This window comes from Nipponia nippon, unplaced genomic scaffold, assembly GCF_047370975.1.
Source record: "Nipponia nippon isolate SJK-2023a ecotype South Korea unplaced genomic scaffold, ASM4737097v1 scaffold_9, whole genome shotgun sequence".
Taxonomy (NCBI): Eukaryota; Metazoa; Chordata; class Aves; order Pelecaniformes; family Threskiornithidae; genus Nipponia; species Nipponia nippon.
The window spans coordinates 39,018,585-39,044,922 of record NW_028262413.1 but is presented as its reverse complement, the minus strand read 5'-3'; the positions used below and the strand labels follow the sequence as shown (position 1 = coordinate 39,044,922).

Here is a 26,338-nt window from a genome sequence, read left to right as displayed (position 1 = left end):
TGCTTCAACCGTGTAACAGGCTGTGACAAGAATATTAACTTCTTCAGACTCAGAAAAATTGCAGCTCATCACCCCTTGCAGTACCCTGGATGACAACATGAAAGTATTTACTAGAGAAACTGATAGGCACCATTCAGAGGTATTTTGAAAGAACCATTTGCAAGAAGCTCCACTGAAAACCTGTTGTGTTAAATGAGAAAATTGTCTTTATTGGGTCATGTAAAACGAGCCTTTTCTGGAAATGAAGGCCATTTGCTGTAGGTAAACCCATACATTTTGATTTTTTTTGCAATGTTTCAGAAATTGAAAAGTTGGTCATCATGGAAAAGTTTCTCATTGCTGTTGTGTTTCAGGCTAATTAATAAAGCTATTTAGATCACAGAATTAAAAGAAAACACCTAAGTTACAGCTCAGCTAGATGTGCATACTATATGGGTTGGCATATAATGGACATGTTAGGAACATTAAATGAGGCTATGTGTATCCCAACTTACTACCTTTAAAATATTGTTTTGAGCCGCTAAAAGCTAGTTGCACATCTAACAATATTAATATCAGCATGCTGTTAATCCATACTATATTTCTACAGGTTTTATTAGCAAGGCCAGGAGTCAACATTAGTGATTTACAGTCTGTAAAAAGGATGATGTCACCGAAATGTGAAGAAGGTCAGAATCCCCAAAGACAAATTATCTTAACAATAGAGTGACATCATTCCATATACTTGTCTGCTCCAAGGGGCAATAATCAAACAGACCTACATGTAAAGCCTATGCTGAGCATGAGATAAAAGCTACAGAGGCAGCACTTTTTCCAGCGTAATACAGTAGAGTGCTGTAGATTTTGCTCTGAGCTTCACTCATGAAAAAGCTTACTCTGCAAGGGTCCCAATCCCATTTATTTTTGCTAAAACATTACAAAGAAAATGTTATAAACATATGTAAGCTTGAATAGAAGATCTGGTTCCATTTCAAACAGAAGCAGTGATACCTATGTGGAACAAAATAATGGGGCTTATTATAAAAGGAGAGTTTGCCTTCAACCCTTCAAGTAAGGTTTAATATACGGCTTTTCCCTGCACTAAAATTCTACAGGCTGGTTAAGATCCAAATCTGCGTGAAGAATAAAATCCCCTACTGATTTTCATAGGTTCTCAACCAGAATAAACCAGTTTAACTTCCTAGATTTAAAGGAGCTACAACACTAGCTAACTAATGTTAGCTACCAAGCCAACAGAATTACACAAGTTTACAAAATCTGAGCAAAGATCCACATTTTTGTTACTACTTGAGTAATTTCTACAGGATCTTACTGGTTCTATCTCCATTATCTCCTGCAACATTTCCCTACGGGTATGGGGGGTGGAGGTTCCTGTGTTGTGGTAAAAAGAAAAAGTGTCTCTACAGAACAGGGAGTGATGCTAATCATCTCCAACAGGAATGAGCAGTTCAACACATTCAAAAATTAAGACAGTTTTAAAAAATGATGAATTAATTTGTAACACAAGGTCTCCTCTTATTTAGAAGTGATAAGTGTTGAATTGTTAGCTTGCCTCTTTCATCTCAAATAAATATAAATTGCCAAAGTTCAGTGCTTCTGAAGTGAAAAAGAAGCCCTACATAGTCCGTTTAATGAAGAATTGCAATTGTGCTCCTGCATGAGCTAACTAGCTTCCTGGATGTGGGTGTTTCATTTAAACTTCTAAGAGGACATCAAAACACATTTACATGAATACAGATCATTGCTTCCGCTGGGCGATTTAAATGCATCTTACAGCTGTGGAGAAGGATTTTCTCAGTATTCAAAACATCCTTCTTAAGAAAAGGAATTACTAACTTTTTACTTTCTTTTTATATACATCAATAAAATTAGACCCACCTCTGAACCCCCATATTCTCTTAGCAGCAACCCTCATCCTCCTTCCATTTGCCCTGTACCAGAACTCTAATACTTTTGCCTGACAAACATTTTGTAGCACATTCTGAGTTTACAGTGAATGCTCCTCCAGGTGGTAGACGCGCTTCACAGCTATTCCCACCTGATGCTATCACAACATCCCAGCACAGCCTACGGAGCTTCTAAAACCAGATCTTTCCATTACTGATTAATATTGGGGTGCTGGAAGACCGACCATCATAAGGAAAGAGACCCCTCTACAAAATATGTTGCTTCTGGGTATTCCTTCCAGAAGGCTAGGATAATCTTTTTTTTTAAAAAAAAAAACACAAGTGAACAAAACCCAAGGCTGCTCCTTTAGTAGGAAGTGCTGAGAGTGGAAACTCAGTTTTGGACTTCTTTCATGAGGTAGTTAAATGTTTGCTCACTTTGCAGGTCATCTGTGTGGGTGAAGGCGAATGACGCAGCCCTATCAGCTGATCGCGGGAATGTGGTCTAAACAACCATCCTGCCCTGAGGGACCCAATAGGGTGTATGTATGGAAGACTGTATGAATTAATGCTGCATAAACTGGTAATGACTTCTGATTAGACATTATAATACATCCCTGAGCAATCAGCATAGAAAAAAACACCCCAGATTTTGCCACCAGTTCCTCCTCCACTACACAATCCACAAATCATTCATTTCACTTCCCACAAGCACGCATTTAGTTTTTTTAAAAACACTGTACAGCAAATTATGTAGCGTTCAAAAAAACATTTGCCAGGGCTGAAGGAAAAGAGAAAACACATTTTTTGATAACTTGATGAGTTCCTGGGATGTTCCCCCCTATTTTTATATCTCAAAAGAAAAGCAGCATGCTCTTTGGGAGTGTCATTGTAAGTCAGTGATGAATATCATCACCAAGAGGTTTGATATAGCAGCATCAGAAAATAAAAAAATGGCATAATAAGGGAAGTACCCGTCCTTGCCTTGAAACACTGAAAATATACCTATGATTCAAAAGACTTGTTTAAATCCAGAGTAAAAGGGATGCAAAATAAACAAACTCCCCTTACTTTGCTATAATTCTATAAAAAGCTTTTTAGAGGATAACAACATAAAACCAATGGAGCTCAAAGTCATGGAAAATATCCTTTGATTTGGAAATTAACAGAAGTTGCAGGATTTCAATATCTAAGTATCAGAAAATCATTATTTCTGCAAACCTCCTCAGTAAGAACCTCATCAACCTTTCCAAAATAATATTTGTTGTAGAAAAAAGGCCTTTGAACCTACCAATTTCTTATTTTCTCTTCTATAATGTTACCTCTGGTTGCACAACTTTCAAAAGTGAAGTTTGCCCATTTATCCAGTAGTCATCTTTCTTCTGGCCCTGATTACTGCTTCATCTATAACAGCATTTATTTTCAACAAAAGCAAAGTGAAAAGCTTACACTGTGACTTTTTGCCCTTTCATTACTTATTCAAGATGATTAAAGCCGATCTGCAATAATTTCAAATTGATTTTTAAATCTGAAATATCACACAACAACTTGTCATTTCTCTCCCTTTTGTTGAAGTGCTGGATAATGACGTTCTGCAAGACTTAAACATTAAGTCTTTCCCTCTCTCTCTAAAGAAGAAAGGCCAATTCATACGAACCAGCAAGAGAAGGAAAGCACTAGTTCAGTTTGTAGTCTCATTTAGTATCACTTGCCCAGTCCCCCAAAGATTTAGCCTAAGCACTTCGATTCACAGAACTGCTGACTTGAGATTTCTCTAGGAAAAGCACAGTACAAACACACTTGTTTGCTCTGAGGCAAGCTAGGGGCTAAAGGTGGGTTGTATTTTGAGAAAATCTTTATAAAATTAAATCCAAGGTCTAAAAATTAAAATAGAATGAACTATTCTTTAAACATTTACCCTGATAAAAAGAAGAGGTCACTCAGCATACAGCCAGCAAGGACGGAAGAATCAAGACTAGCATGTGCCCCCACAACGGCTGGATATTTTAGCAGACTCAGACCAAGAATTAAATCTAGAGAAAAAGGCATCTGTTCAGGGACTATTAGTAGCTCTTTGTTTTATAAAGTGACCAATGTTTCCAAGGGATTCAACATCTTTTCTTTTTAAAGAAGGATTTTGCAAGAATCTTATCTGCAATGAAAAAAACCCACCACCACTTTTATAAAAAGTATTACAAAAGTCACTTTTACAGTTACAGTGAAAGACCACAACACAGACATTAAGAGTCTGTCCTTCAAAACCACAGGTCTTTCATTTACTCAGTGGTTTGGGATTTTTTGTTTGTTGCTTTTAAAGTAAAATACTATATTTGGGGGTTCTCGTATGCATTTGGTTTTTTCTGCCATCATGGTGAAGCTCCAAACATTTTCATGTTTTTCTCTAATTTGATGCCAACATCAAGCTTGAAACTTTTTTTTTTTTTTAAATGAAAACAGAGATTCTGATGAAATACAAGACCTGAGGTTTTTAGGAAAAACAAAATATCACAAGTTTTGTCATAAAAACATGGAGTTGGCAACAGTAACAGTCTCCTTATGCACAGCAGGTTGCTATTTATAAGAGTGCTCACAAGTCTGTAGACATATTTCTGCTCTCCAGTAATAAACCTATGAAGAAAAGAGGGTCAGCTAGCATTATCACAGGCACCTGTCACTTTGTGAGTCAAGAACAAAATGAAAGCGGCACAAAACCCAGATCCTCATCTGGCAGAAATCAAACAGGACTCAACTGAAGTCACATAAACCACAATGAATTACCCAAAATAAGATTCTGGCCCTGAATCTCAATCTATATGTACTGAAAACTGAAGGTTAGGCCGCATTACATAGAACACTTCCATGTAGTCAGCTGCAAAAGAAGTGCATATCCTCCAGGGAGGCAACACAAGGGAGTCAATTTGCCACACCAATGCAAATGCCATGCCAGTCACATGGCTGCACTGAAGAGCGTCTGACAAAATATGTACGATTTTCATACTGTTCGGTGATTCTTTCAACTGTTCAGTAATTTTCTTCACTCAATAGCTCCTTTGTTCCTTCCAACCGAGGTTAAAGCTAATATCCAGCTCTTTTGGCCTGTTTTCCTTTGGCTGCCTGCTCACAGGAGGTACACTCTCTGGGTTAACAGGGCCGACAGTATGGACTGGGGAACTTCTCTCTCTTGATTGCTTAAGAGTGAATCACACATGATATGACACTGCTCAAGTCCAAACTGCTATTATCAAGACTAAATCTAATACAACAAAAGCAAGGGAACCTTAAGTTACTTCACCTTTCAGACATGTTTAGAAGATGCAGCTGTTTGCCATTTTTTTAGTTAGCTATGAGGAAATACGTAGTTTCATTCTTTCTGGCCAGAGAAATATGTTATCAGCAAGCTCTAGAGCAAAAGAAGAGCTCAGCTTGTCAGTCACCATTTTCCTTTGTTAACCATAGTTTTAGCATCTTCTCTTTGGCTTGGAAGAAATGACGTTGATAAGCTCAAGCGCAAGTGACAGCTATCAGCAAGCAGGACAGTTACTGTACTTCCCTCTTCTATAGCCCAAACCCTTCTGGCCCAGGTTGGCAGAGGCTTCTTCATGTGCCTAGCAGTATTCAGCTTTGGGGTGCCTCACTGAGAACCACAAGAACAAGAAAATAATTAAGGAGTTTCCCTTAGAGCATTCTCTTACATGAGAGAAGAGTAAGCTCTGTAATTTCATGGCCCTGGGCCGCCCAACCTCATGCAGCCTGTGGATCTCAGAACAACATCCCTTCAAATATCCTTGCATGCAGGCATCCACAGTTCTTCAGGCTCCACCTGCCCCAGAAGCAAGATTCAACAGAGGCCACGATTCACTGCTGGGTACTGGCTTAAAAATGTTATTTAGAGCTGCTTTCTATACAGTCAGTAAACTAGTACCCAGGGAATTCCTGCTGCTGGGAAGGCACGGCTCCCTTCCACCACGCTCCCTGAAATGATGAGCCTGCCACAGTACAGGGGTTTCTGTGAAATCTACAGGACAGTGAGGGAGACAGAGAAACAAGCTACGGAGGCTTGTTTCTTCATGCTTTCCTTTGCAGAGGCAAGGCTATACAGCAGGCATGCTCTGACTGGTAATTACATTCTGCCTGTCAAGGCAGCATATCTTCCATACAGCATACTTGCACACTATCTATTATTGAACACTTCTAGAGCAACAAAGCAATCCCATTATGCAATTAGAACAGTTACTATAAAGGCACCCATACAAGTGTGATGTTATTTTTTTCCACAGCATTTTTACATTTCTTCTTCAGCCTTTCCCTTTCACACAGCTGCAGTCAAATTACTCACTGGCCTTGATGCTTACAGTGTTGGATGTGATAGGAACAGACTAGACATTGTTTTAACACAGGAAGGTTAATTTAAAATAACCTTCCTAAGCTGTTCATACTGCATGACAGCAACATTACAAGGAGAAGACATGGATTCATAAATAGGATCAGCTTTCAATCCTCAGACCAGTGATAGCAGCACTTGTCGTGAACATACTGTGCCGAGTCTCCAGGGGAAATGCAGCTTCAGCTGCCACTTACACAGCTCCTTCTGTCAGTCACTCCTTGAAGCAATGCCAGTTTTTGATTCTAAAGAGCTGTTCTCTTGACCTAAAGGTAAATGCTACCATGACAAGAGATGAAAGACAGAAAACAATTAGCTGCAAGTATGCTCTGTAGCATGCCTGCTACTGTAATTCAGCACCAGTTGGCTCTGGATATGTCTGTATCACTGAGCAAATACATCAGCCTTTGGAATTACGTTGATTGTTACAAAATCATCATTTAAAGGAGCATTAGAAAAATAAAAAAAAAGGACTTACGGTCAAACACATATATTAAAGGCAACCAGAAACCACTGCTTAATGATTGTATCACTCCTGCCATGAAAATTTTTGAGGTTTTTTTTGTCATCTCAGTCCCTACTCCTACATGACTGACCTTGACTTTGCATCCTCCCCTTTGAACAAAGTAGGAGTAAAATCTCAGAGTACTCAGGCAGTAAGTCTAGCCAGAAAGTTATACTGCTTTCAGATGCGGCAAAGGAGCGGGAGTCCTGAAGCTGCCATGGACTTTGTTAAGTCCTCTTTAAGCATGATTAAATCTGCCTCTTCATCATGATCAACCTGCTTACAGCTCCACTAAGGACAGCATTTAGGCTTGCATTGCATGGTGGCCACTCCAAACCATTCTCTTAAATTCTGCAACTACAAGACAGCTGACTGTTCCCTTTTTCAAATGCTATGAAATCATCACTACAGCAAAAAATTGCTTTTGTAGGGCACAAGGAGTTAGAAGGCCAGGGATCATTTTGTACTAACCCCCTCTAAAAAGCTTGTTGCTTACTCCACAGCCTTCTATTTACATTAAGATTGTGGGCTTTTCCTTCTTCTTTAAGTAAGTTATAATCCAGAAGTATTGTTTTCAGGAGAATATGGCAGAGGGAACAATGCTACACATAACCATCATGGAGTCATCACTAATGCCCAAAAGTTTCTTAAGACCTGTCTCTAAGTCTGAGGCCTTTGCTACAGCAAAACAAATGACAGAATATTCCAGGGTAGCGGTTCGCACTGGCATAAATCATTCAGAAAGCAGTGAAACAAGAGTGATTTATTCATTACCTGACTTAATTTATTACAGTGTAAAAGAACCATATGAAAAATTCTGGAAAGAGCTTTCCACAGATGGGAAAAAGCCAGCACTGAATTGGCGATGATGATCAATCTGCCTCCCATTTGTAATTCCACTTGAGAAGATGCATATTTTAGCTGTGCTTTGTGGCCACTTCACAAAAAAGTAGCATAACATTACTGAATTCCCCTCCCTCTCAGGGGATAGCAAATGTGTTTGTGAGCATGTCGGAAACGCAGGGTTTAAAAAGGCTACAGATTCTTTTGACAAAAGTTTTATTTTTGTTGCCTTTGCAGATTATTATTTGTTGTTAGCCTTTTACACCAGCAGCTTTTCTGGGGGAAAAAAATGCATCTAGATATCTCACTGGAGAACAGTGAGACATGCCACTTTCGTTAAGGGTGAAGGACAAGCCTTTTATACGGCCATCAAAAATGCTAACAGGAAAACACTCCTGAATTTTGCCTTTTTTTTTTTTTTGTTCACATTCCAGAATCAGCAAGTCTTTACGAAGATAAGCAGTTTCAGTAAAAAGAAGTAAATAAGTTGATAATAGAAATATTCCTCCAAAGAATCAGTGGGAGGTTATGGAATTGGATCCTTGGTAAAATAGGAAACGAAGGAGAAGGGATAACTAGAGGGGGAAGAAGGATAAATTAACAATAAATAAATAAGTAAAGCTCCTGTAGGAAAACAGCATCTGTTGAAACAGGAAAGCCTCTGCCAAACAGCCCAAACAACACTACTTCTGGTATCTATTTTCTCCTCCTGTTAGTCATGGTTTGCAGGAGTTTTATAATCACGGAAAGACCAATGCCCCCCAAACTTTTCAGTTCAGTTTATTAATAGAAGCTATAAAAATCAATATTAATTTTTATCTTATCTACTTTTCAGTAGATCCAAACTAGCACAAAACAAGTCAAAAAGCACACACTCACAATAGAGGATATGACTAAGCCACATCAAGTAGATAAGAGACCAAAATTCAGAAATACTGCTAAATCAAAATGGTATTTACATGCAAATGTTTTCTCTTGCATGTAAACTATTTGCCTAAGCAGCAGTAAAATCAATCAGGCCTACACAGACATCTCACGTTAGCACTCTAAGTATTTTCCTTCTCAGGTCTGTACTGAAGAAGCAAATCACAGATACTGCAAATTTGAGGACTAAAACTGCAAACTGGTGAAGAATAGCACAATAAGAAACCTACGCACTTTTTATCATTTTACAGACATATCTATGCATGGTTTAAAATAAGAGATTCTACTCCACATTCTGCCAACCTCCCCCCAACTTCTTTTGATCCCACTCTGCAGAAAATGCCCCAAGAAGCTTGAGTTATGGCTGTGGAAATGGCATCAGCTTTTCCTAAGAACACCTTGTGCCTGGTGATGTGACCAACATGGATGTTTGTGTCTTACACCCCTCAGTCACAGCTGAGATGTCATAAGTGAATCCGAAGAATTCAATTGTAAGCTTGAAGTTCAAAAAATAAAAAATAAAAATAAAAAAGCTGTTTCAAACAAGAATGGGTATCTACTTGGCTTTCTGCATATTCTAAAAAGATTTGTATTGGGATGGGGGGGAGGAAATACAGGAAGAAAATATTCCTGTCCGAAATTGAAAGCTTTGGTGCATTCATGTGTACATTTTAAAATACTTCTTTGCTTAAAACATTTGTTTTCAGGTCACTTTTCCTGTAAAGGATAACATATATTATACACAAATTTCATTAAAATGCTTTTAGATACATAGGAAAGTTTAGCTATAGTCAAAATAAGAGAATAATGACAGTGCAACCCCCCGGAAATTACAGTATTAAGAGAACATTTACTACCTGGAAATTTTATGTAAATATTTGATCTTTAAAAATCATGTTTCAGAATTGGTTTCATTTCCATGGATTTTATGTATCAGAAGTAATGTCAGTTGATGGAAATTTCTCATAGGCATCCTCTAAGTGGGGATCTAGCAGTAAGCAGTAAAAAAAAAAATTATTAACATTTAACACCCTCCAGGGAAAGATTTCAGAACATTTTATGAATACCAAAGGATTATGTGTCAACATCACAACAGGTACTAAAAAGACCTTATCACTATTTTCTTGACTGTCCTTATCCTATACATGATGCAACAAAGAAAACTATACTCCCTTGCCTAGTTTCAACTCTTGAGTTTTCACAGGCAGTCTGGTATGCACAAGAATCAAAATGAATCAGAAGCTGTGTGAGAATTCAAACCAAGCATTAAAAAAAAATGGTGCTGACAAAATAATCCAGCTCATTCACATCCTCTCCTCCACATGCTCTTCTATTTCTGCTTCCAAAGGAAACTAGGAAGAAGCACAGAAAAGTCTACACAGCATTTTGAACCAAAGTAAAGTTAGAAAGGAGAAACCCTAACAGAAGAAGCAAAACCTCAAGATACCTCGCCCAAAGAATTTAGGCTGATATGATCAAGGCCAGGAGAAAAGTCACCTGAATTCTCAGTTCAAGTTCTGCTGCCAGTTCAGACTGTGGAAGATCTGCAAGGTTCTGTTCTTCAAGTTGTCTCATCTGTAAATGGTACTTGTCTGGCACTAGGTTTATAAATGAAAAAAGTTTCAGACATATATTTGAGGAACACCTTTCCAATCAAGAGTGCTGTTGTACTCCCAGAATTACCAAGTACAGTGTATTTACCTCCTGTGTAAAGTAAGAGTTTCTCATTTATACTGGAGACATTTATTCCCCTCACCCAGTCTGTAGAAACAAAGAACAAGCAAGCACTTAGCAAAAGCTGAGGTTCTTTCATCCTCCTGGGTCTCTAGTAGTTGCACAAACAGGTGACTCCTTGCACCCACAAAACCATAATTTTTCTCAGGCATGGCAATATGCCAGGTCTAGCTGTACCAAACTCATTAGTTTAAGGTTCCCTTTTAATCTGTCTGTCTGAAAGATCAACTAAAGATTCCTCAAGTAGCATTAAAGAATTTTTGCTGCCCACAGCTTTTCATGAGAGGAATCTCGTTGCTTATTTGTCATCTGTTGCAATGCCTGACTTGACCCACTTCTCCCCTCTTATGCTATTGGAAGGACTACTCAAGAAGATTGCAACGTACTTGAACTGTGCTGCTCACAACTTTCCTGTAGACTTATTATGGCTTTCTCCATATATTTATAACCCAACACCATGCACAGAAAAGCAGAGGGTTCTACCATGGACTGTGAGAAATGTAAAGGACATTTATAATTGTGATTGCTTAACCAACCCCAAATTGTTAAAGAGTAGTTTCAACTCAAAACAATGGCCATTTGGAGTCCAAGAATTTTGCCAGGACCCCTCTGCTATCAGAGTAAGTATTCAATCTAATAAAGCACTCCAAAATCACTTACAGCCAAAGCTACTCTTCCATGCTCTAAATGGTCTTTTATCAGAAGTACAGCGTACAGTTCAAATGTTGCATGTTTCTCTCTTCTTGTCAGCACAGCAGCTGACTTTATGAAGGAGTGACACACTCTATTTTCCACAGAATAAGCTTCCAAATATTAGTGTCTCAAACAAGAAGAGTTAGTTCCTAAGGTTAGTAGGAAGTCAAAAGATTGTATTCAGACCTAATTTGGGAATTAAATGTTTCGGTACAGAAATATTGCATTTCTTTGGTGTCTCTGTCCTCATCGATTGTAATATTGAGGCTGCAGCTGAAGCCCTAAATTAACATGGAAAGAGGGGTAGGAAAGAAAATACAGCACAGATTCCAGTTCTACTTTGATTTCTCTTTTGGATTCCTGCTTTAAGATGTCAGTGAAGTTTGTTGAAAGAAAGAAAAAAAATGTGGAAAAAATGGTGAATCACCGAAGATTACTAGTGCTTGAGAAAATGAAAGATTTTTAAAGCCAGAAGATACAAGAAGTGTGGCCAGAGACAAGAGAAAGGGGCTTGCTGGCCACTGCTTGGTCTTTATTCCCTGGGGAAATCTAGCTCCTATTTTTGTTTTGTCTTTCTACAACGTGGAATCATTTGGATTATCATATGGCTTGCCCAGTGAATAGTTATCATTCTCTAATAAATATTACCACACAGAAGGTGACTGTTGTTTTTATACATTATCAACTGTAAGGAGCCTTGATTCTACTAAAGTCAGTAGAGCCAAATCACATCAATTGAGTGCACAGTTTTTAGAAAGTTAAAAGTGTACTGAACATTTACACATATAAAATATTTTAAAAGCTGTGTATGCTTATTTTAAATATGTATTATATTTAGCAATAAAGCTGGTAATGGAAGATGAAATTATATAATGGCTAGCTCTCAATTAAATCTTTCCATGGCTTGCTCCATCAGCAAATTATTTATCCTGTTTTGTAGAGATTTTCCAAAATTATGTCATATCGTTATGTATGTGTAACAAAGCTGGGGAAAAACAGCCACATCAAGTTACTTGTTGAATAATCCAGAGAAAAATGGTTAGAGATTCATGGCACATAAGCAGTTAGATTCTCTTCCCGCTAGTAGCAGTCACTAAAGAAAACAGATCTCAAATATTGCTGCTAGCACTTCTTGGAGGTTGGTCTGATTTTCTTCTGCTAGTTAGTGGAGTTTTTGCTCTTTACAAATAATAGTGTTGCAACATCCTGAATTAATTATCATCTTTATCCTGTTTGAGATGCAATCCAAAAATACACCACAACAAAATATGAATGCTATTGTTAAATCTTTTTAAATCTATGTTAATGCTCTTTCTGCTTACTCAAGTATAGTAGATTACAGTTAATTATGCAGTCATAATAACAATGAGCAACCTGTCCATCTCTACGTCGCCTATTCAAGCACCTTTGTGACTGCAGGCCAGGCATCCCTAACTCTATCTTGCATTCAGCTAGCAGAGTAGCTGCATTAGCCAAGACCTCATTACAAACATTTATGTCTTGACTGGTTTTTGCAGGCTGCAGTAAGCTACCATGCCTTCCACGGCTATACCAGCTGACAGGGCCCAAACTACCTAAGTATGTTTGTACAAGCTCTAGTAGGGCTGCTGGACAGACACCCCTCGCAGAACAGCAGCAATTTATGGAACAACCTTCTAAGGAAGGCAAATATTTCATTTGCTTGAATAATTCATAAATACAATCTTAAAAGGAAACATTTCCATAATGAAAGCAAACAAACTGGAAAAGAAAAGGCTGCTATTTAAAATAAAAGTTAAGCATTCAAAATCATCCTACTTGTGAAACAAGTTAACAGTTTTTTCCCATAAGAAGCAAAACTGATATGAGTAAATTCTGCCTACTGCATTAATTGACACACACAGAATATTTATTCAGAAAGACCAAGTAGGTGCTAAAGGAGTACAAGGCAACCACAAATTAAAGAAATAGTTATATTCTGGAAAGAAAAGGACAATCCATTTGCATGGTTATCTGAAACAGAACTCTTTGCAATTAGCAAAGACAAGAGTTAGCAGAAAGTCAGTTGGCACAAGATTTAAGGACTTATTTCCCATTCATTTAATTAAATATCAGAAACTCTTCAAGGACACCTTTCTATTCAGTCTTAACCTTCTAGAATTCTTGTCCTTTCCTTTTACAAATCTGAGCAGCCAAATGAGAAGATAATTCATGCATCATGTTTCACTTCTACCCAAGGTTTCCATTTTTCTTAACCAAAACTAACACCCTGTGAGGACTTTTTTCCTGTTAGTCTTGGTCTGAATCACTTTGGAGCCTTCTGCATCCTAGACACCTGCAAACAGCAAGACATTTTGTATATTCTTGCAAGTGTTTCCCTTCACTGAATTCAAGACAACAGGCTGAATGGGTAGAAATTTCTGCAAGAGTCTGTAAACACTCACACAGGATTGGCAGAGGTAGCTGTGTGCCTAGTTTAGAGACGGCAGCTCCCAGCTTAGGATAATCGTATGATCTTTTTAATAAGATGTGTTCTAAGGAGGGGAAAAAAGAAATCTTGCTTGGTTTGCAGTGCTTAGTCTTCCACATGTGCTGTTTTTGCCCTCTGATTTAAAGATGATACAATACTGATTTAGATGACTGTTTACATGAGGAACAGAGTAAAACAAATAGTTTAGAAAATCCTAATAGGTTTACATCTATTTGCATATAGGTAACTATGGAAAGTATTGGTGAGTAACAAATACATTACAGAAATTAAAATAATTTTAAAAAACAGAGTCAAAAACATTAAGGACCTAAATTCAGTGCATAGTTTATTTGCAACAAACTAGCTAACCAGCTCTAACTGTAATTACATCTGATAAATCAGAAAGAAACAAATTAAATTAGGAATTCCTAATCCTGTGACAGAAAGTTCAATAGGGCAGTTTTAAAAATTGAGACCAATTGCAATGAATATGCCTATATTTTATTTAAATAAATAAACTATTTTCTCTGTATAAAAGTTGGAAAGGCTTAAGTTTATTAAAACATAAGCCACAGACATTATAGCGTATAAGAAAAGTGGTGTCAAAGAACAAAGTCCAGATGAAATTTTGAATCTGCTGCATAGAAAATAATCCACCTGCACTTAGCTGAGTCAGGAGAGAAAGGAAGCAGACACAGCTACTTATTTCTACTGAGAGTTCTTTGCTTTTCAGCATGCTCCACAATTTTTTCTTCTACATAAAGTCCCTTTCGCTTTCTTACTGCATTCATGTACTTGCGGGCCTGGTTCTCTGAGTCTGCCTTTTCTCCAAAGTGCAAATATTCTTCCTCAGTGGTTGGTACCCAGAACGGGTCACTTGAAATGATCTATAAAAAGAAAAGAAAAAAAAAAGTTAAGTAGTGCAAAGGTTTATTAGTACATTTCAGGTAATCAATCTCTGAAGTAGAGCAATATGCAAGTAGAGCAGACAGAGGTTTCTGGAAAGCCTGCAATCAGATATTTAAGCAGAAAATGAGAGTTAAGATACACGAGGCAGCATTTGCCATAAGAAGCCCACAATAGCTTTTCAAATTCAGTTGCACTTATCTGCATACGAATTTTTTTTTTTTAAAGCAAATTTAATTGCCAGTCAGCAAACAATGCCAAATAACATTCAGAAAATTCTCAGTTTTCAAGAAGGAATTCCTTATTTAGAATATTATCACACTATGATTTTATCAGAATTTATAAGAACTGAAGGTTTCTGCTCCTTTCTGTGCCTTGTGTTCTTCAATCCCTATGAGTTGGACAGATGGTTTAAAAATCATTGTTTCTGGTGCTAACACATTTAGTAGAGCTGTTCTTGCAGCTTAATATCTCAGGGGCCCTCCTCTAGAAGAGATTTCAGATCTAACATGATCAGAGAATAACTGGACGTGTCTTTAGCCCCAGTTCATCCTATATACCCCGCACTTCTCAGACTACCATAGAGAGTATGCCAAAGATGCAGTTATCTTACAGAGTCTTTAAAACCTTTCCTCATTTCATCCTGCACAGCAAAGCTACAACATTTTTAGCTCCCCAAGAAAGTCTAAAAAGACTACGTAGATTTCACACAAATTTTAGGCTTAATGCTTTATTAGCTAGCCAAAGATAACAAATTATTCTGTTACTGTTAGTGACTCTCATATTACTTTAAGAAGTTTTAGGTTTCCAAGTAAATGTTTTAAGACCGAAAGAAAAAGGAGGAGCCCCCTTTTCAGTTCTAATCTCCTAAGAATCCACCTCATTACTCTTAAATCATTATGAGTGATCATCAGGTCTTAAGCTCATATAGCACTTATGTGTGATCAAATCTGGAAAATGCTCCCTAGTGAGCTGATGTCTGGGTGACCAACCAAAATTGTATAGGGTCATAGTACTGAGATTTAACCTTCCTTCCCATTAGTGGACAATTAACTATAAAACAGAGAACAAAATACTGTAGTTAATGAGCATGAAGGAACTTAGTGAAAAACAACAAGATCACCTTCCAAGAATGCTAAACATGAGCATTAAGAAGTGATAAAATTAACCATATTATGCTACCCAGGTTCTGTTACAAATTTCAGAAATACTTATTTCACTTAAATGATTGTAGATTTTCCTCATAAGATGCAGTAACAAGTAATACATTTTTACTAAAAAAAAGAAGGTAATACTGTATCCATTTCTTAAATAAAATCCTCATGGAAAAAGGAGTACAGACAAGTATTAGTTACTGTAAGAATCATAATAGTTATGACAATAATTGAGGACATCAGTCTGTAATAATTTCTGAAATATATAATATTAGCACTAACAGCTGACAAGGAGGGAACAAACTTCCCTAAACTACCAATTTTAGCTTACCGTTATAAACCTTTTCTAGTGTTACAGGTGACTTCTTCTGACAAATACTTTTAATTACCACACGATATTTCAAACCAAGAAAAATTTCTTAAACCTTAAGTTACACAAACTAGCAAGAATAGGAATTAAAAAATGACGACTTAAGGGGGACAATTTTCCCCAGAAACATCAACAACTGTAAAGTCCTAATTTAATACCTCATGTTAAATAACACCTAACACAATCAAGCAAATTACACTTTATGGGGAGTTAAGAAAATTACTATGGCAGAAGTTGGCTATTTTGTATTAGGTAACATTGTAGGTTTAATCCTGCAAAATAGTACGTTAAGCCCCTAAACCAACAAAAATAGTTCTACTTTGTTACAATTAAGTATATACATAGTCCTGGTAAATTAAGTGGAATATTACACATGTGCTGAAAGTGACAGCCAATCTCAATTATTTAGGTGGGAAATGACTACACATTGAGTTGTCTGGCTCAAAACCAAAAGCAAGCGGAGCTCAGAAATAAACAGCATGAAACTTAGCTTTCCAAATGTTTCTACATTTATTTTTAACATAAAAGTAAGGATTGTCTAACCATAGAAGAATCTGCCTGAGTCATACCCATTCTGATGTCTTGTACAGGGCCTTACAATGCCTAGAAACTTAAAGGTGATTCCTTGACAGCTTACATTAATGAAAAAAGAATGGTCCCCACTCTTGGAGAGCTTGCAAGTTTTACCATTATCTTACGCATTAGAAACAAAGAAAAGGGGCAATGAAGACTACTGAGGTTTTTCCAACTTTTGGGCAAAATTTGCATGTTGACTTGATGAAGTTGTAGTGATGTTCGTATTGAACATCTTAATGATGGAAAAACACCAGGGACCTCCCCATTCATGATCTGTCTACAGAGCTGAACAAACAAAAATTTCGAAGTCCAAGAACACGTGAATAAGAAAAGGTTATCCATGCTCAATGGATTTGCTCCAGACCATACTGCTAAAGGAGATTATAGAGCTACAAACTATGATAACTTAAAAGGCTGTTACTATCCCCTTTGATGAAGTTTTTTTTTTACATTAGCAAGAAATCTAACACCCAGAAGTTATGCCCAGAGAGAAACAGTGAAACAGTGGTTCTTGAAGAATGAATACAACAGAGGAGTCCAAAAGTATACAAACTTGAACTTACAGACCTAATCTACCTGTAAGTATTTAGATACTTGTGCTGGTTTGGGCTGGGATAGAGTTAATTTCCTTCATAGTAGCTAGCATGGGGCTATGTTGTGGGTTTGTGCTGACAACAGTGTTGATAACACAGGGATGGTTTAGTTCCTGCTGAGCAGCGCTTACACAGAGTCAAGGCCTTTTCTGCTTCTCACCCCACCCCACCCGCGAGTGGGCTGGGGGTGCAGAAGGAGCTGGGAGGGGACACAGCCGGGACAGCTGACCCCAGCTGACCAGAGGGACATCCCATGCCCTGTGACCTCATGCTCAGCGTATAAAGCTGGGGGAAGAAGAAGGAAGGGGGGGACGTTGGAGTGATGGCGTTTGTCTTCCCAAGTAACCATTACGCTTGATGGAGCCCTGCTTTCCTGGAGGTGGCTGAACACCTGCCTGCCCATGGGAAATAGTGAACTAATTCCTTTCTTTGCTTTGCTTGCGTGTGCGGCTTTTGCTTTACCTATTGAACTGTCTTTAGCTCAATCCATGAGTTTTCTCACTTTTACCCTTCCAATTCTCTCCCCCATCCCAGAGGCGGGGAGTGAGCAAGCGGCTGGGTGGTGCTTAGTTGTCGGCTGGGGTTAAACCACGACAATACTGTAATGATGGATGCTTAAGAAAATTCCCACGTTTGACAGACCAGCTCTTTCAATAATTTATGAAAGACTTGTTCTGCTAATGTTAATCGAAGTTTTGCACTGGACACTTTTTCCACTGATGATAATTCTTTATGCTTCAACAGGTGTCTCTAGCTGTCTGGAAAGCCAACATAACAGGAGGCTCAAATGTATGTACTATTTAGTATTTAGTAGCCAGTGAGTTAGTAGCCAGCAAGGATAAACCTGCACACTTACTGCAGCACAGGGCTACAAAATCCTGAGTGAACCTTGTACTGCTACATGATGCAGAGTAGCACTGTAAAGCGACATAAATTAGGTTTCAAAAGCCACCTCGGTACCCACAGGTGCTAGCTTTGCTTCTCAACCCGTCTAAATAATTCAGGCACTACATACTGCTTCTAGAGCAAGTTATGGTGGCGTTTGAAAATTTCTGTTAGAGTATCATACCTATCTGAATGGTGTGGACACACTGCAAAAGATAAGGTTAATTAGAACACACTATTTGAATTACCACACCATGGTAAGTAATGAGAAAGAGCAAGCCAGATCTACTGAGTCAGCTGGAACTTGGGGCATCAGCTGTGCATCTCCTTTAAGAAGTCAGCAAATAGTCATGTTAACATAACCCTAATATAACTACACAGAGGTGTTACTGACACAGCGATACAAAATATAAGAAGTTTTCTTTTGTCAAAGTTCTGATTCCGTAAGTGAAGGTGAGGGCACAGACTAGAGCGTCCCTCTTCTATTCACATCATATCAATGAATCAAAGCAAATGCATATAGCAAGTAGCATCCATCATTCCCCATACTCTGAGAATACAGTGCAAGCAAGCAAAGGGAAAAAAACTTTTCTGTACAATGGTCCAAAAGCATTATCATCAATTTGCTTACAATAGTAGCTGTCAGAATGGTGAGCCTGGGTTTGCTGGAATCAGAGCTGAGAAGCTTTTTAGAGTCTCAACTATTGTTTGTATTCATGGGAACCACACAGAAATGACTCCTGGAACCTGTGACAGAAATTGAATTTTTGTCTGGATAAAGTCCTAAATGATTAATTAGATTCTAAATGGACCAATCCTTCTGGAATATGATGTAGCCATTTAACAGAGGGCATTTACTGTGGATCCTGGAAAACCCACAGGATCAAAGCAGAAAACACACCCATAAGCATTATTTATTCTATGTTGCTTGTGGCTTTTAATTTAAAATTATTTAGATATTTCCACATACTAATTTTTCAGTACAAACCTAAAATACATAGCCTAAGATTCATTTTAAAAACAGAAATGTGATAGTATCTTAACAGTGCTTTTCAAAAAGTTACACTCCTAAACAAAAACTTTAATAAAAATAGAACCAGAAATTCAAAATATCGTGCCTTTCAGAGCTGAAAATCTTTAAGTGACTCAAGCAATTCAATTACCCTTCTATCAGAGGTCTTTAGTCCACCTTTCTCTCATTCTGCCTGTATGCCATGTGTGCCTGGGAACCACTGAGCAGGGGTGACAAGAAAATTATCACGGCCAAACTGTTTATACCCCAAGTTTAACAGACAAAAGATGTCAAGAGGAACCAATATTAGGAGAAAGACACTGTAAAACCAATGACGTGACGATACAAGCATTATGGTAAAGTATATTTTAAAATACCACCATACTGTGTGTGATTTGACAACTAGAAAATTCAGCGTATCTTTTCTTCAGGAACATTTGCTAGGACTTGCGAATTTTTCCTTATAACAGCATAAACTAGCCACGGCCTATGCTTATTTATTATTCAACACCAGAATAATCTGATGGGGACAACAGTAGCCTTAACTGCAAACAGCCCAGAATGAACCCATGACTACTCCTCCAAAGTGTCCACGACGCAGCAGCAAGACAGCTACTGCTTCCTAGTTAACACAAACAAATATTTCTACACTACATCTGCAAGGCTCTTCTGAAAACAGATTCTTTTAAAAAGTGAATTATAAATCAAGATTTGTGTAGTGGATCACTGGACTAGCATTTAATCTATTAGAGAACAAGCACTTTCTCTAAATGCAGCCATATAAAATGCAACACAGTAAAATCAATTAGTGCACAGCAGCTGATAGAATTCTTAAATCTGTTATTGCAAATGCAATTCTTAAGTGATGGAAATGTTCCTTAATAGTATTGTTTAACAATATCTTCATTGATCTACTTTATAAAAGTCTTGTGTGATATAATTTGTTTGAAGTATGACTACAAGCAAATCACTAGAATCCCATTATACTTAAAAGAAAAAAAAACAGTCAAATCCATGCTGAAGAGCGTGTTCCATAGCTCACTGCAGAACTACGAGCCCACTCTAGGTATAAATAAAACAGTGTTCATAATGAAGTCAGTTGGGATTAGGTATTTGAAAAGAAGTGAATAGATTACTTTAAATACTGTAAGTGCAAGGGTATTCTTGAGAAAAAGAAATCATTCTAAAGCAAGATGTTTCATTAAATATCACAACTATTCAAACCAACACACCCAAACAATGAAGTCTCATAAGACTTGTTTAGTAACAGCATGCAGAGTGGCACAGGCAAAGCAGCTGTCGTTTTCTCTTAGCCTATCAACCTACACATTAATTATTCAAACAATAAATGCCTGTATCTTTATCAGAGACATAATCTGAATACCTGTAATAAAAATACATCTAAAATACATAAAAATGCAAATATTATGAGCGTACTATATTAATACTGAAAGACAATACAGTGTGTACTAAATTCTGCAAATGATTATGTAAGCTAATCAAACTTTTCAATAAGATTTGAGTTAGAACAGATCACTTCTAATTCAAGAGAACTCGGAATTTTAAGCCTTAATTTGGAGATGATTTATTATTTGCATTTCAGAGGCACCCAGATGGCTCCAATAGTGATCTGGGTCCCATTGTCTAGTGCATTTCACCAAATGATGGTATGAAACAGTCTCTGCCTAAGGCAGCCTGATTATGCAAAACAAGGTTGAGAGAAGCATAAAAAGCAAACAGAAGGGATCTGCCTAGTTCATCCAAAAGGTCAGGCAGATCTGGGAACACAGCCATGTTCCTAGTAGCATTTCCCCTACTGGTCCTTACTGCCTGGTGAGGACAGAAAATGTCTTTTGAGCCAAATACCGTCAGTGGGGAAAATGCTTTAGTTGGACCATGAATAGAAAGAGCAGTCTTACACTGTCCAATGAAGATTCTGAGACCAGCAAGCAACATTATGGCCTTTGTGAACTGCTTAATAAGAAATCCCAAGAACCACTAAATTCAGTGTAACTGGGCACTACCAGAGGCAGCCCTTAGCATGCCAGGAAAAACATTATGCCAGAAGCTTTTTTTCAAAATAAATTTCAAAAGAACCATTATGCACAATTTCAAAGATGATACAGGCTTCAGCGTATCAGAATCCTTTCTGCCTTAGAAAAAATGATGCTAGAAAGATACTTCAAGAACATTCACAGTTCAAATGGTGCCCATCACTTAGTAATGACAGACTATGCAACTAAAAGGGTACAGCTGATATGCATGTCTTAGATGTCTGAAGCAGCCCTGTCAAACAGAAATTACCTCTACCTTTCAGGTAAAATGACAGAACTTTGCAGAGGTTTATGTGAAATGTGACCCCAAAAAAACTGTTATCTGCTGGGTTTTCGGTAATATGCTGGGTAATGCTGTAGAAGTGCTTCTGCACTGAGCATAACCAAACAGTGCAAGGCCATTTGGATACTGGCAGCGTGCTTCCACAACAGAGAACACCAGGCAGGGTGCTCAGTAAGACTGAGGTCAGGTGGACTGGGGTGGGCTCTGAACAGTGCCTTGTGCATCTCTGGGATGCGGAGCAGGGGCAGGGAGGAGATGACAATCTCAAAAGTGGATAGAGGCTAATTTCTTGACTACAATCCTCCTGTGACCTCAGATCCAGAAAGACCCATTATCTCGGTAAGGCCTTCCTTGAGTATCACACACAGTGTAATGCAGAGGTCCGCAAGTGACTGGCCGACTCCTGTACTTAACCCAAGCAGCTACAGAGTCAGGGAAGCAGTGCTGGCAGTGCGGCAGCACACTACTGCCTAACACATACCATGACAGTGCCTGTACGGACAGGTAGTTTTCCAACTCATTCTTTACTTCCATGTGAAAGAACTTATAGATCCTAGAGCGGTGTTGCAAGATGACATTTGGCAACTTCAAAAGCAATCTCCACATCAACAGTTGCTTTCCATCAACCCCAGGTAAAACGCCATGATGCTAGCCTATGACTAGGAGCTGCCATAACCTGTAACGCAGAGCAGTCTGAATACTGTTTTTGAACTGATTCTGTACCACAGTGTTGAAATACTTTCATTCAGCAATATACAATTCAAGAATAGGTGAAAACTTATTACTAATTTTGCCATTCTGCTTTCAAAGTAGCCAGTATCTCAGCCTGTCCGTGAAAGAAACCACAACTTAAAATCTCAAGGAAAGATTCTACAAGTTTGTGTCTTTTCTTGGTTGTTGTTTAACCAACTATGGGGTCTTACTGGTTTTATTCAGTGAAAAACCCTTTCGTAACAGGTATCCTTATTCCTTTGTAAGCCTTTACAGGCCCCAAATGCTTCCTATTCAGAAAGGAAGATAATATTCTTTCTGCAAATTCAGCTCCTCCATTTTGCTGCACCCATTCCATCCTAGCAGAAAGCAGATATCGCCTCCTTTCCTGCTTAGGAGTACTGAGTGACTGTGGGAAGTGCTGAGCACCTGAAACACTTGCACAAAACATCATGTTGGGGATGAGGATTAAGCAGCAGAGGGTGGGAGGAGAAATATCTACAATATGCTAAAGACTTTTACAGAAGCACCTACACATGAATGTTCTCAAAATAAAAACAAGTCACAGTTATTTTGTTAAAACACAAACTTTCACATTGTACCAAATACTCTGTGTACCAGCTTGCCTATTTCATAAATAGCTAACCTCTATATCACATCCTGAAAGAAAAAAAACCCAACAACTAATTTTCAGCCTCCCTTTTTACCAATTGTTCGACTACCTTGTAGTCAAATCTTACTTTGCATCACTACAGATCAATTTATGTATCAAACAAACACACACAATATATCTTCTTCTCGAGATTATTATATATATTTTTATAGAGGCATTTAAAAGAAAGCATGAAAACAGATTGCTCTCTTCATAACTAAATTGAAAAAAAACCTCCCAATTTTATTTCTCTCTGTATTCCTTAGAACTATTTTCTCTCAACAGCTCTTGACTGTAACTTACAAGGTTTTGCAAAGATACAATTAAAAAAAAAAAAAGAGAGAGCAAGCAAGAGAGATGGAAGTTATAAGCCCAACAGAAAAGTTCACTGATTTCGTATCCATAGCCATCTTGCAAAAGCTTCAAAAATCCAAAGAAGTATCAGATTCATAACTTCTCATTTTCTTTCAGAGACAGGAGGTTTAAGAGGATACGGAATAACATGCAGTCAAATTTTAGACGTTTAACCTACAGAGTTGTATTAGGAGTATAGATTCCGTACAAAGTAAAACGAACATCCAAAAGTATTTCATAGTTCAGAGATCGCATTCACAATATATTAAGGGGACACCCAAGGCCTTAAAATGACTGAAGTCAGATATGAGAACTCCTCTTCCAATAAATATTGTAATAACGAACATTTACACATTTAGTTATAAAATAAACTCATACAAGTTTATTTTGGCTCAAGAGCATCATCCTTGTTTGTGTGTCAATCAGTGACAGCTGAGCTTTAGCTCTGACTTCAGTCAGTAGCTACAAACAGGAATTTGGGAATTGGAAAGACAGAAAGGAGACATGTGGCTCTACTGTTGCATTTTTTTCCTATCACTTAAGAAACCTATATTGAGAGGGAAAATTAAAGTCACACCACTACCACTTTTATTTACTATTTTAATTAGCTTCAGATGTCCTGGCCAATACAATGAGCTTTTCATATGTCGTGGTTTAACCCCAGTTAGCAACTGAGCACCACACAGCTGCTCACTCACTCCCCTCTCCCTGGTGGGATGGGGGAGAAAATCGGAAAAGTGAGAAAAATAGTGGGTTGAGATAAGAACAGTTTAATAATTGAAATAAAATAGTAGTAAAAATAGTAATAATAATAATAAAAGAACATACAAAGCAAGTGATGCATGATGCAATTGCTCACCACCCACTGACCGATGCCCAGCCCATCCCTGAGCAGTGGCGCCCAGCCAGCTTTCCCCTAGGTTATCTGCTGAGCAAGACATCCTACGGTATGGAACATCCCTTCGGCCAGTTTGGGTCAGCCCCCCTGGCTGTGCCCCCTCCCAGCCTCTTGTGCACCTCCAGCCTTCTCAGTCAGTAGAGCATGAGAAGCTGAAAAGGCCGTGATTTAGTGTAAGCACTACTTAGCAACAATTAAAACATCAGTGTGTTATCAACATTATTCTCATACTAAATCCAAAACATAGCACTATACCAGCTACTAGAAAGAAAATTAACTCTATCCCAGCCGAAACCAAGACATCGTATTTGAAAGGCTCCAGGTTACCCCTAGAATTCATGTACATGCCTAAACTGTCACTGGCACAACGATGTATGTAAAGTTACAGTTCAAACCTAGTCTAGATTCACAGATTCTTAGTCTCTCTCTCATTACCTTAGTCTGCTTCCTGTTTAATGCAGGCCTAACGATCTCATCCAGCAACTTCTATATTAAGCTCTCATCTTCCGAGTTGTAAAATGACTTACAATTCGGAAGGAATGAACTAAAATTCAGAATATAAAACTTCTAGATTCACAATGCCTCATATTCTTACCACTTATTACATGCAGTCCTTCTCTTACCTTTCTCTAGAGCCCTAAAGCACATTCTAGACACTATTCTACTTAGAAGGGATACTGAAAAAGAATTCAGATTAAACATGTGTTTACAATTTGCCCGTGCCCCCGCCCCCCCCCCCCGAATAAAAGTGTGTCTAATAGCCAATCATTATTCAATTTAAAAGCTGTGAGTTAACAGGAATACTATACATTTCACAACTTTACAACTAGATGTCTTTGACAATTTCCACACTTGCTGAGAATTCGGTCAGCATCTGAACAGAGCCACATGCATTATTTTTTTACTATAACACACATTTCCCAAATGGGATTAGAGCTCCATCATTCTAAGCATTGTGCAATCACAAATATCATCTTGTTCAAAGAACCTTATGATTAAGATAAAATGACATGACTGAGTGAAAGACGTAACTGCAAAGAATCAAGAGAGAACAAAGGAAACAGGCTCAGGCAAAATCATACACTAATTGAAGGTGTATTATTAATTCAAGGATTAAAAAAAGTACAAGGAGTTCATAATTATCCCAAAGTTATATATTTTAAACTATGAATTCAGAAGAAAGTTTATAGTGAAATCTAAGAAAGTATGGCCAAGTAAACCCTATATGCTTAACATTTATCTAGGGATATCATAAAGGAAAATACTTGACTAACTTTTAAAATTAATTTGTTTAAACTGGGACCAAACTGAAAGCTCCCACTAATGGTTATTTGGTGCTGTCCTCTACAGGCAGGAATAAATTGTATAAGCATGACAGAAGAAATGAATAAAAAAGGAGTATCTGACAAGATAAACCTCGATACGTGTATTGCTCCATCCCCTGGGGCTGGAGCAATCTCAACTATACAAAATACATTCATTAACTGAAGAAAAAAAAAATGGTAATTTCATTTCCACAGAGACCAAAATGGCTCCATTTAAATGCAGGCTCTATCATTGACCTTCCTGTGTTTATAGTCTACAAATCCTATTAATGAAATATCAGAATAATAAAAAAAAATTCAAACCTAATTTCTTTAAACATACTTTATGCATGTGATTTCCATGAGACTAAGTGTTTAAAAGTTTAAAAATACCCAAAAGGGTCTATTTCACTATCTGTAAAATGGGGATAACAACATGTTAGAAGGAATCTGTGTAGAGAAATACATGTCCCAGGTACTCAGCTAATGAGCCAAGAATACCAAGAAAACACCACTAACACAGAATTAATTCAGAATGTCATGGAAGGGTTTGGACAGTATGCAAATAAAGCAGCCCATACACTTGGTAACATAGGAAATGCAACACAAAACCAAGTAGCTACTGCACTCCCTTTCCATTTTTAGCACTAAGGAAAAAATAGTGTAAGATTACATAGACAGAGTTCACATCATATTATCTTACACAATGATATATTAAATAATTGGGATTCAAATAAAATGCTGGTGTTTATCATATACCATTATAATTCATCAGTAATGTAGCACTGTCAAAGTCATACCTGTTGAAACCTGATAGGGTTTTTTATTTATTTGGGGGTTTTGTTTTGGTTTTAGCAGAATACAGAAAGAAAAAGAAACAGAGAAAAGCTCTACAAATTACTCATGTGATCTGAGACACAAAACCATTTTTTCTGGCTTCTCTGTCATACCACCACTAGAGATTCTGAAAATTGTATTTATTTAGCAATTCTACTGATGATGTGAGAGTAGTATGCACTCCCTCTGCCATTGCTGCACAGAGCCAACATTGCTAGTAGCTTAGTAAAAGGCTTATTTTTTTCCACAAAAATATGTGAGCATGACTTTCAATGTGACAAAAAAAAACAACCCTCCCCACCGACAGATATGCCAGGTGGAAAGGTGACTGGCT

At 37.7% G+C, this 26,338-nt stretch overlaps 1 protein-coding gene across 3 annotated transcripts in view; it reads right to left on the bottom strand.

Annotated features, from left to right (window-relative positions):
- Positions 1–13,947: 13,947 nt before the first annotated feature.
- EFL1 (elongation factor like GTPase 1) overlaps positions 13,948–26,338 on the bottom strand; it is an 83,548-nt gene continuing 71,157 nt past the window's right edge. For all 3 annotated transcript variants that reach the window (XM_087743866.1, XM_087743868.1, XM_087743867.1), the window contains exon 20: positions 13,948–14,302. In XM_087743866.1, coding sequence (XP_087599992.1) covers positions 14,114–14,302 — 189 coding nt within the window. In that variant the 3' untranslated portion in view covers positions 13,948–14,113. The remainder of the gene's footprint in view (positions 14,303–26,338) is intronic.